General features: G+C 47.1%; 1 protein-coding gene across 4 annotated transcripts in view; it reads right to left on the minus strand.

Moving 5' to 3' along the window:
* Window positions 1–5,786: 5,786 nt before the first annotated feature.
* CIRBP (cold inducible RNA binding protein) overlaps window positions 5,787–11,490 on the minus strand; it is a 6,351-nt gene continuing 647 nt past the window's right edge. Inside the window, exons 2-8 of one of the 4 annotated variants that reach the window (XR_003704457.2) lie at window positions 10,269–10,379; window positions 9,695–9,801; window positions 9,132–9,270; window positions 8,946–9,036; window positions 8,780–8,844; window positions 6,042–6,131; window positions 5,787–5,916 (exon numbers count right to left, since the gene is read on the minus strand). Coding sequence is in view for 2 of the 4 variants with exons in the window: in XM_028713533.2 (XP_028569366.2) it covers window positions 8,284–8,300; window positions 8,780–8,847; window positions 8,946–9,036; window positions 9,132–9,270; window positions 9,695–9,801; window positions 10,269–10,379 (533 nt within the window). In the remaining 2 variants the exon portion in view is untranslated. Of the gene's footprint in view, window positions 5,917–6,041; window positions 6,132–7,426; window positions 8,301–8,779; window positions 8,848–8,945; window positions 9,037–9,131; window positions 9,271–9,694; window positions 9,802–10,268; window positions 10,380–11,490 lie in introns of those variants that run through there. The other 3 variants (XR_003704456.2, XM_077921823.1, XM_028713533.2) reach the window with 3 other exon arrangements.

An 11,490-nucleotide genomic window follows, 5' to 3' on the forward strand; every position in this document is an offset into this window, starting at 1 on the left:
GTGGGAAGGGAAACGGCGTTTCCGTGCGATGCTCTGGTTCGCCAGAAGCGGCTTAGTCCTGCTGGCCACATGACCCGGAAGCTGTACGACAAATAAAGTGAGATGAGCGCTGCAACCCCAGAGTCGGCCACGACTGGACCTAATGGTCAGGGGTCCATTTACAGGTCCCCAAGTCCTTGCCAAAGTTCTTTGGGGTTCCCCCAATGTCCCGAGAGCAGTTGCAAGAGGCCTCCTAAGGCCTTTCCCTGCCAACAAACAAGGGAGACCCAGCCTGATCGCAGTCCAACCTTTTCCAAAGCTCCCCAAAACAGGTCAGAAAAGAGCTTTATTAAATCGACAAGGTGTGGAGCTTCAAAAGGAACAAAACACTCGAATGGCGCTGCCCGTAAGCTTCCAAAATACGCATGGATTTTGTGGAAGTGCACAGCTCTCTGCGTAAAGCTGGGGTAGTTTTTGTTTTTTGCTTCCGAGGGGCCAGGGGAAGACGGAGAGCATGGAAACTAGCCTGTGTTTTGGATGGAAAAAAAGATGCCCCAGGAGGAACAGATAAACCCAGGAGGCTGAGACAAAACACGCAAGGCATTCCTATGACGCGGAGGCTCAAAGCTCAGAAACATGGGCTGGCTTTTTAATCCACCTGCTCCCTGTTCCCTCTGTAGGAATGCCTCTGTTGGGTCTGAAAGGCGAGCCTTCTGCCCAGCTCCCCCCCTACAGAGGAAACCCTGTCAAAGGCGGCCAATTTTGCCCAGTGAAATATATTATTTGCTGTATTTGCATCCCTCTCTTTTTGTTGTTTAGTCGTGTCCGCCTCTTTGTGACCCCCTGGACCAGAGCACGCCAGGCCCTCCCGTCTTCCACTGCCTCCCACAGTTTGGTCAAACTCATGCTGGTCGCTTCGAGAACACTGTCCCACCATCTCTTCCTCTGTCATCCCCTTCTCCTTGTGCCCTCCATCTTTCCCAACATCAGGGTCTTTTCCAGGGAGTCTTCTCCTGAGGTGGCCAAAGTCTTGGAGCCTCAGCTTCAGGATCTGTCCTTCCAGTGAGCACTCAGGGCTGATTTCCTTCCGAATGGAGAGGTTTGATCTTCTTGCAGTCCATGGGACTCTCAAGAGTCTCTTCCAGCACCAGAATTCAAAAGCATCCATTCTTCGGCGATCAGCCTTCTTTATGGTCCAGCTCTCACTTCCATGCATCACTACTGGGAAAACCATAGCTCTGACTATACGGACCTCTGTTGGCAAGGTGATGTCTCTGCTTTTTAAGATTCCTCCCCTACACACACACATACACACACACACACACACACACACACACACAAAGAGGTATCGGAGCTGCTTACAAAAAATCAAAACCAGGCCCACGACTGAAAACGAGACAGCACACGAGGAAGAACGAACGGGGAGGGAGGAGGAAAGAAGCAATCTCAAAGTCTTAAAAGGTAGTTCTTATAGCCGTGCAGCCGGAGTCGGTGGCTGGTCTAGCTGTCGGCTGAATATCCCTTAACAGCACTAGGCTGCAAAGCAGCAGCCTCCCTGGTGTATATTTTGCCACCTAGCAACCACCTTTCGGAGGTATACTATTTCTGGGCATGGACGCTCCAGGTGGGCGAGGCAAATGCAATTGGGGTGTGTGTGTTCGTGCACCGAGGGAGCAGGCGACTGGTCACCTGCAGAAAAATGGTCCTCGCCTGTGGAAGGGAGTTCCACAGTCTAACTCTGGGCGTTGTCATTTGCAAGACTGGGAATGTTGCCTCTGGAGGCCAGTTCAGCTCAACGTCTGGTTGGCATTTCCCTAAAAGGACGCAGGTGGAGCTGTGGGTTAAACCACAGAGCCTAGGACTTGCTGATCAGAAGGTCGGCGGTTCGAATCCCCGCAATGACCGGGTGAGCTCCCGTTGCTCTGTCCCTGCTCCTGCTAACCTAGCAGTTCGAAAGCACCTCAAAGTGCAAGTAGATAAATAGGTACCACTCCGGCGGGAAGGTAAACGGCATTTCCGTGCGCTGCTCTGGTTTGCCAGAAGCGGCTTCGTCCTGCTGGCCACATGACCCGGAAGCTGTACATCGGCTCTCTCGGCCAGTAAAGCGAGATGAGCGCCGCAACCCCCGAGTCGGCCACGACTGGACCTAATGGTCAGGGGTCCCTTTACCTTTAAAAGCCGTGGGATTTTTAGCCTTCCAGATGTCATTCAGCTGCAACTCAGTGATGGGCAGCTTGCTACCACCCTCCCCCTTGCCACATCTGGCTAGATATTGCCTACACGGATTGGCAACTCCAAGATTTCAAGCCTTCTTAGCCCATCCTGCATGCAAAACCACTAACCCTTTCCTTGGGAATAAAGAATCTAGTCCTCATTGTTCTAAATAAAAGGACCGATTTATAAAACATAGGAAGCTCTAGCATCGAGCCGCGGTTCCGCACACAAGGGGTCCCCCAACTCTGACCTCAAGTATGTTATTTCCCTACAGAGATTATTTCTGAATAGTCATCACTGTTTGTGTGCCTCTTTCTCTTGCCATAAAGCACCCTCTACTGGGAAAAACAGGCACAGGTCTGTTTAAAAAATCCTGCTTCTTTCGCCCGCAAGAATTCAAGAAGGGCACTCAAGAAGACCAGCTCTCCTGGAAGATGTGTGCCCAGGGAGGAACAGGCAGGTGAGATGAAAAAAGCCCCAAGTCTGAGCAGGGAAAGCCGTTTGCTTGAAACTGCAGAACTGTGGAAGAGTTGGAAGGCACCCAGAGGCATCTAGTCCAACCCCCTGCGATGCAGGTCTTGAACCCATGACCCTCAGATTTAAGTATTCCTGCCTTTAAAGGATGCCAGAAGAGGACAATCGAGAGCAGCATCTAGAGACATGGCTTTTAGAAGTCTGGCCCCCCTCTGCCGAAAGATTCAGAGCAGGCAAAGCACTTCTTCACGCAGTGCAATTAAACTATGGGATGGCCAAAATTCAGAGGGGGGAAGGTTGAGGGCTACTAGCCTATGCTCACATTTAAAGGACAATGGGTAATGGGGAACCTTAGCTGACCTGGGGAGATTTGAGGTTAGGCCAGGGGTCAGCAATCTTTTTCAGCCTAGGCCCGGTCCACCGTCCTTCAGATTGTGTAGTGGGCCGGACTATATTTTGAATTTTTAAAATGAACCAATTCCTATGCCCCACAAATAACCCAGAGGTGTATTTTAAAGAAAAGCACACATTCTACTCATGTAAAAACACCAGGCAGGCCCCACAAATAACCCAGAGATGCGTTTTAGGAATAACTGGAAGAGAGATAAATAGAAGGGATTTCAAACTTTTCCAATACGCAGTAACAGCGGCAAGAATATTAATGGCCCAAAAATGGAAACCAAGAGGAGCTACCGACCCTTGAAGAATGGAGAATGAAACTTATGGACTATGCAGAACTGGATAAATTGACTGGGAAGATTAGATACCAACGGGATCACAGGTTCATCGAGGACTGGGGAAAGTTTACAGATTATCTGAAAAGCATATGTGATGAACAGACAACGCTAGTGGGATTTAAAGAGGCTTTGTGAAAGTTAAAGATGTATTTTAAAAAAGAAGTAGATCTGGAAGCATAATATTAAATGGCAATATAATATTAGAGAATGCATAAAAATATGGATGATTGGTGGAAAAGCTGGTGGAAGTCCAAAAAGTTGAAATTTGTGAATACTGTTTGGGATGGCGAATTTGTAAAAGGAAAATCTGATTAAAAATTATTTAAAAAAAGAGAGATGCATTTTAAATGAAAGGACGCATTCTACTCGTGTAAAAACACGCCGATTCCCAGACTCTCCGCGGGCCAGATTTAGGTGATTGGGCCGCATCCGGCCCCTGGGCCTTAGGTTGCCTACCCCTGGCTAGGCAAACTCCCAAGGAACTAAGAGACTGCCAAGTCAGGCAGAAGACTTGGGGTTTCGTGTAGTGTCATGTCATATTCTGAGCAGACCCATTTGGAGGACACGGCTTGTCTACGTGCGCCAGCTCATGTTTAAGTGAGGAGTCTGCCTCTATGGCTTTTCTGTGTGCCTCTCGCCGATTTTAGTCCATCCTTTCATCATGGAATTGTAGAGTTGGGCGGTACCCTGTGGGTCTTTTTGCCCAACTAGGGGCTCGAACCCACAGCCCTGCGATCAAGCGTCTCGTGCCCTATGGACTGAGCTACTCCAAACTTCCTTGTTAAACTGGCAAGTAGATTTGGGTCTACTCTAAATTTAGCGGGCTGCAAACCTCCGAGTTTAATGATTTACCCCCAGCGAGATATAGCTGGCGCCTTTAATACAGCTTTAGGAACCAGGCAAAACACATCATTCCTCTTCAACCAGGTCTTTTCCTTATTAAAATTCTATACCCTTTTCATTAAATGTTTGTGGGGTAGAGGGGAGGATTTATGATGTTTATCCTGTATTTTTATGTTGTGAACTCCCCCAAGGTCTACAGATGGAGGGCATTGTACAAATTTACTAAATTCTCCAATGCTCCAGAAGGGCTGCCTAGGACAGATGGGTAGAAATCACAATTAAGGGTTTGAGCAACTGGTTAACTCTTTTAAGAACTGATGCCCAAGTTTTGATTTCTTCCTCTCCCCACGTTCAATTTCCCTCAGTGTTTTGTGTGTTTTAAAGATTGCAGAGGCAGCCTTAAGTGATTGCATGAAAAGTCACATTGGGAACCTCTCTGGCCAAATCTTAAAAGCAGATTTGGGCTGTTAGGTGGGCTGCAGTGTTAATAAAAAGCTCCTCACGCCTTCTAAAAAAACCCCAACCCCTTCCATTTTGAGGCTGGGAAATTACTTGATCGAAAACTGTTTTTTTTTTAAGAATGGACAGGAGCTGAAGCAAGCAAGCTTTTGGATTTATGCAGAGCTTGCAAACTGGAGACACTAACTGCCTGCTGCAACAGAGATGTGTGGCAGCCAGGCTGATGGCAATTTGCTTTTGAGTTCTGGGAGCCGGGCAGATTCAGAGCCGTAAATCCACCAAGAAACAGCCTTCAAAAGCTGCTGCTTTTGTTCACTGGGGCTGGGTGAGGTTTTAGGTATATGCTGTTTCGGAAACCCAGCCTTTGGTGGCCAATGAGCTTTATCTGTAGGGAGAACCCAGGGCACCTATTCTTATCAATTACTGTATTCTTTCTAAAACATGTTTAGCTAAGCCTTCCCTGATACATAGAAGGTTGGGAGTTTTAAGGTTATAATTTACTGCCAATTTCAACATTTCTATTTATTTACGATTTTATTCTCGTATACTGCAATGAAGCAGTGCAAGTGTTACGAAATAATAATGTAGTAGTGAGCGGCAAAGCTTGCCCCCTTCCCTGCACTCCCAAGAAATATCCCTTTAACCCAAGAGCGTCAAAAGCTCTCGGCTAACTTGCACCATAAAGCGTGGAAGGAAGTTTTACCCTCAGGGTCCTCCTGCGCTGTGTCCGGAATGTTCCCTAGCTCACAGAACAGCCTTCTGGAAAGGTCTCCTTCACCCCTAAACGCTCAGCGCCGCTCTGCCAGAACTCTTTACAACCTGGGAGACTTCTCTCAGGACCCAGCCCCCCAAAATAAAGGATCTCTGGTAATAGGGTGGGGTTTAAAGGCTTCCTAGATACAGAGGGCTAGAGCCATCCCTAAGCAGTTTCCTTAAGAGCTACATTCCCCTCCTCTTGTAATTCAACTAGGCTAGTAACGACTCCACGATGTGCGGTTTTTTTTGGGTGCAAGTGTTGCCAATACATTTCCCCATGCCATGACTCCCCGTTGCCTTCAGCGTATATGCACAACTCAGCCGTATTTGTAGCCCTGTGTTTTATTAGCCTTGTTGAATCCATTTTAAAAAATGCAAACAGCTCTCGAAGCTTTTGCTGCCCAGCCCGGAGGCTGGTGTGCTCCTCGCCGGTCCTCTTCCACGCAGCACACGACTGAAAGAAAAGATTGGGGGGAAATACGCGGTTAGCACCCCTGACAAGAAAGCTTAGGATATATATGTGTCAGCATTAATCTGAAAATGAAACCCATACGCCTAGCAAACCACCAAGAACTTTACCTGCTCAAGAGTTGAAGTTGGCTTACGGTCTATGTTCCGCGCTCAGCCTCAAAACCACTTCCTGATCAATGGCTTATTTTCTCCGTCAACCTGCCAAGACAAACTCGGGTTACGAAAATGTATCTATACCGCACATGGCAAAACCTCTATGCTTTCTACCCTGCCCACCCTCACACAATCCGCCCCCACAGCAACCAGTTTCTCCACAAAAGGGTTCTGCGAACCCGCACTGACTCTCAAGAGTCCAGCGTGGGGGTCAAGCATTCCGAGACTGAACCTGAATCCCCCTCGGACTGGACAATGGCAGCTGAACCCCCCCCCCAAAAGCATTAGTCGCGGAGGAAAACGGTTGCTTAGGAATAAACGTGGGCTACGGTAGGGGAAAAGTTAAAACGCAAACACGATGGCAGAGAACGTTACAGTTACGTGGACTTAAAGTCTTAAGAGTCTCCCGAGATGAGCATTAGTCCCTTGGGGGGGAATTTGTTGTTTCCCCATCTGACATCTACGCTACCGGCAAAGAAATGGCTGTGAACGCAACACCCCTTCTGACCCACATGGAATTTATGCCACAAAAACCAAAGACTCGGTACAGGAGATTTAAAAAAAAAGAGGATTTTTTTTTAAAAGGGTGTTGTTTTTTTCAGCTGACCGAAATTGGCAGAGAAAATTTTTGCTTTCGGACGGGTTAAAACATTCAGACTTTCAAAAATATATATATATAAATATGAGCTCTCAACAGGAGGAAGGATGTGGACATGAGGAAAGGAGTTACCTCGAATTACGGGACTATCCCCACATATGAACTAGCCAAGAGAGCAGCTTTCGTCCCAGAGGTTCTCTCTCTCTCTCTGTTGGATTCACAACACTTCGCTTTTTCGTCAAGGCACTGCCGTTTTCCATACGCTAGCAGAGAATTCTCAGAACTTAAGAAGGCAACGACAAAGCTAGCTAAATTAGGTCACAGTTATCGGCCTTGGAACACTGTCGGCTGGCTTTTCAAGCTACCAAAGGTGTCAGCTAATTCTTGCTCACACGCTAACTCTATAGTCGCAAGCTGTCTGCTCTGAGTCACCAGGTGCAAATTACTATGGGAAGTGGTGTTATTATTTTTCAAAGAGAACGGACCCCATAATGGGAAATGGAGAGGGCTACGCTCCTTTAGATACTCTCGCTTCAGCTTCAATCACCCTCAACCTGACCTGCCGTCTATCTAGGCCTTAAAGGTACAGTAAGATTTGCGTTGTTTTCACCACCGTTACGTTAGCCAGCCTGCAATCCTCTCTCTGCAGCTAGCTGCCCTTCCTCTCTGACTGTACACTTCTGACGGTCAAATCCAGAGTTGTGTTGTGCAGCAAGACGTAAAATTTCAAGAGCAGATATAGTATTTTTTTTTCCAGATGGACTTTTAATAGGCTTCGTGAAGCCAAAAGGAAAACTGTACAAGAAATCCTTTTTAACCACTTCAAAATTACAACATCAATTGAATTAGGCATATACTTTTCTTCCAGTAAAAAAAGGACAACAGAAACAAACATATTTTTTTTCCCCATGAGCCTCTTGCGAGTTAAGATTTGCAGAGTCTTTCTGGGACACGTTTTATGGCATACAAGCAAAAGTCTCTTAAATGCAGGTTGAACATACAAGCAAAGTTTCGCTTTAGGTATACCAAGGTGGGTTGCCTTTTAAAAGTCGTTTATAAAGTCATACCCAGGCTACAGCGCCTACCTTGCTACACTAAAGTTTGTTACAAAACGATGCACTAAAACAAACCGACTTCACAGCTTGCTCAGCTTCTACTGAACAATTACGGTCCTTTCTCACTCAAAATAAAAACCAAAAAAACCACAGAAATGGGGCCCCAAAAACCTTCCAGTCTTTTTCTTTTTAATAAAAAAAACAACATGCACACACACACACACTAAAGGACACACAACCAACCAAACACACACACACACACCTCTGCTCACAAATGAACTAAAATCTTAAGTGCTTTAAAAAAAAAATACGTTAAAACACTTGAGAGAGGAAAAACCCAGAGCTTTCTTTCGAGTCTGAACAGACCATCGCATATTAGAAGCTGTCAAGGCTGTGTTTTTGTTTTGACAAGGTCAGAACTGAGAGTTTACTACAAAAGTGAGAATACAAAGGAGATGACTACACAAGAACGGATTTCAGCGAAGCTCCCAAAATCTTTATAAATACAGCCATTGGAAGGACGATCTTGAGCCAGGAAGGTTTTTTACTCGTTGTGTGTAGCTGAGGACAAGAAGCAGGCAGAATTGTAAAGGCACTGAAGCATAGACAAAAGGTCCCAGCATTTTTTCCTCCCCTACTCGCTTGCAAAGCAGCACCTCAAGGCTACCAACGCTATCTCTCCTTATCTCCCACCCCTTTCTTTTTCGCTCCTGGGCTCCTGGCGTCATTTCCAGCTTCCGGGGGAAAAAAACACGCTAGTCAGGAACGACTCGCAATTTTGGCTTTGGGTCAGACTAAGCGTGGCGCATGCATTAACGAGGGCGGGGGTTCCCCTCCCTGCTTTTCCGCGGCGCGAGTGCTTAAAGGCCTGCCAGAAGAGCGGCGATTTTTGGAGGGCAAGGAGAGGCTTGCCGGAAATAGGCTCCAAAGCGAACCTAACGGTACTTTTCCAAAGGTTACCATCCCTGCAAAAATCAAAAAGAGGCTCCAGGCATTCCCATGTCAGTGTATCCTCCTTTCCCTTATGATCTAGGGCTTACCATAACTGTCATAGCTGTCTCTGTAGGAGCCTCCTGAAGGCCTGTCGCCATAGCTGCCTTGACTCCTGCTGTGGAGAGAGATGAGAAGATGCTCGTTCACAAGGCACAGCTACAACCAGCGGGCGCACGGGGCCGTTTTTTTTGACCCAACCTCCCCGAGGCTTACCTGCTGCCACCATAGTAGTCTCTAGAACCACTGTATCCCCCGCTTCTCGATTCAAACCGGCTGCCACCGTAACCTCGGTCTCCACCGGCTCCTGGGGAAGGAGAACCGAACAGAGGCTTCAGATGCATCCAGTTCAACGCAACCAAAGTCCGAAAGTACGGAGGCCACTTGCAAGCCCAGGCTCACCTCTGGAGAAGCCCCGGCCCCGGCCTCTGCCACCGCGGAAAAAGCCCCGGCCGCCAGCTGAGCCGCCTCTGTAGCCGCGGGACCTGTTGTCAGACGACTTGCCTGCTTGGTCAACCCTGATTTGGCGGCCGTCGACAGACTGGAAAAACGAGGGGTTTCGGGGTTAGCACAGTGCTCCACAATGAACACGCACACAAAAGCGGTGTCTATCAAACAGATCCTCAGTTAATTATAATTTATTATTTATACGCCGCCTATCTGGCTGGGTTTCCCCACCTACTCCGGGCGGCTCCCAACAGAATAGTAAAAACACGATAAAACATCAAGCATTAAAAGCTTCCCTAAACAGGGCTGCCTTCAAATGTCTCCAAAAAGTCAGGTAGTTGTTCATTTCCTTGACCTCTGATGGGAGGGCGTTCCACAGGGAGGCCCCACCACCAAGAAGTTACGCTTCCCCAAACTGCTAACTTTTAAGAGTTGTTCTATCGCGATCGCATCCTAAAAACAGAAGGACTTCTGTCCTACCAAGGACCGCTGAACAGCCACCACAGAACAGAACTCACCTTCCCATTCATGGCCATCATCGCATCTTTAGCGTCATCAACACTCTCAAAGGTGACAAAGCCAAACCCTCTGGACCTCTGGGTTTCTCTGTCTTTGACGACAACAACTGGCGGGAAGGAAGAAGAGGAGTTTGGATTTGATACCCCGCTTTATCACTACCCGAAGGAGTCTCAAAGCAGCCAACATTCTCCTTTCCCTTCCTCCTCCACAAAAAACACTCTGTGAGGTGAGTGGGGCTGAGAGACTTCAGAGAAGTGGGACTAGCCCAAGGTCACCCAGCAGCTGCAGGTGGAGGAGCAGAGATGCGAACCTGGTTCACCAGATTACGAGCCCACCGTTCATAACCAATACAACACACTGGCTCTCTAGTGGTGAGAGAGATTTGTTATTTGGTCAACTCAAGTTCAGGGCACAAAGCCAAACTTATCCCCATGAGAATTCGTGCTAATCCGAGTGCTTATTTCATTCTTAATTTGAGTGTGGGGCAAACTCAAAATTATCTTTTACACCGGCTGAGCCTAGAACGTACCAATCGATGCCGAAGTAAATTATTTCGATTTTTTAAAAAATTACCATCAGTGATCTGTCCGTATTTAGAGAAGACTTGCTCCAGCGACTGTTCGTTGGTGTCAAAACTGAGGCCGCCGACAAAGAGCTTCCCTTCATCTGATGCCATTTTCTCCCCTGGGAGCAAAAAAAACAAGCCTCGTGTTCAGTATTCGCCCAAGGCAACGAAACACAGCACCCCTCCTAGAACAAGTTCGCCGGATCATCAACCGGGTGGGGTCACCACTCACTCAAAACTTAAGGAGCTTAGCAGCCAGTGACACAAATCCTGTTTTATCCGTTTTCTTCAAAGAGTGCCCATCCAATGGAGAAAACAGTTTCATTAGCTTTAAACCTTTGTTTATAAAAATACTGTACAGTGGTACCTCGGGTTACATACGCTTCCGGTTACAGACTCCGCTAACCCAGACATTCTACCTCGGGTTAAGAACTTTGCTTCAGGATGGGAACAGAAATCGTGCAGTGGCAGCAGCGGGAGGCCCCATTAGCTAAAGTGGCGCTTCAGGTTAAGAACGGACCTCCGCAACAAATTAAGTATGTGACCAGAGGTACCACTGTACTAGCCAGCCCTGCATGAAAAGTCGCATTTGCCACCAACGTCCCCCCTTCTACAGAATTGTTGGAAATGTAGAAGGCAGGCTCCTCTTTTGCAAGTAGGAAAATAAAAGGAAAAAGGATGGGGGGGTGAAGCAAAAATAAATAAAAAATGGTATTCTTGTATTGAATGGGATTAGTAGTCTATCACAGCTGAAAAAAACCTTAGAAAATGTAAACAGGCCCATTCCTATGCTTTATTTAAAGCTCCAAGGCCCATGTGTTAAATAACACCTGTACATAAAAGGCTTTTACCCCCCTTCTTTCAACCAACCATACTGTTCATTGTACTTTTAAATGGCCCTTCCCTTAATGTTTATCCTTCTCGTGTTATTTCTACGCAAGTGCGGATTATAGACTTCGCGAAAATAATGAATTGGGATATTCTTCACGCGAGGCATTTTTTGCAGAGTGCCCTAAATGGGGAGGCACAAAACCAAATTAGCAACCAACAGGGAGCACGAATGACGTGAAACGAGCCATCAAAATGTCTCAGAATTAAAACCTGCGTGCAAGGAAGGTTAGCAGTTGGAAAACAAATCGAAATAAGCAGTTGAAATGTCAGAAAGGCTGTGCAAAAATAATAATAAGTTTATTTTTTTATACCCCGCCCATCTGCCTGGGTTTCCCCAGC

This window comes from Podarcis muralis, chromosome 18 (assembly GCF_964188315.1).
Source record: "Podarcis muralis chromosome 18, rPodMur119.hap1.1, whole genome shotgun sequence".
Taxonomy (NCBI): domain Eukaryota; kingdom Metazoa; phylum Chordata; class Lepidosauria; order Squamata; family Lacertidae; genus Podarcis; species Podarcis muralis.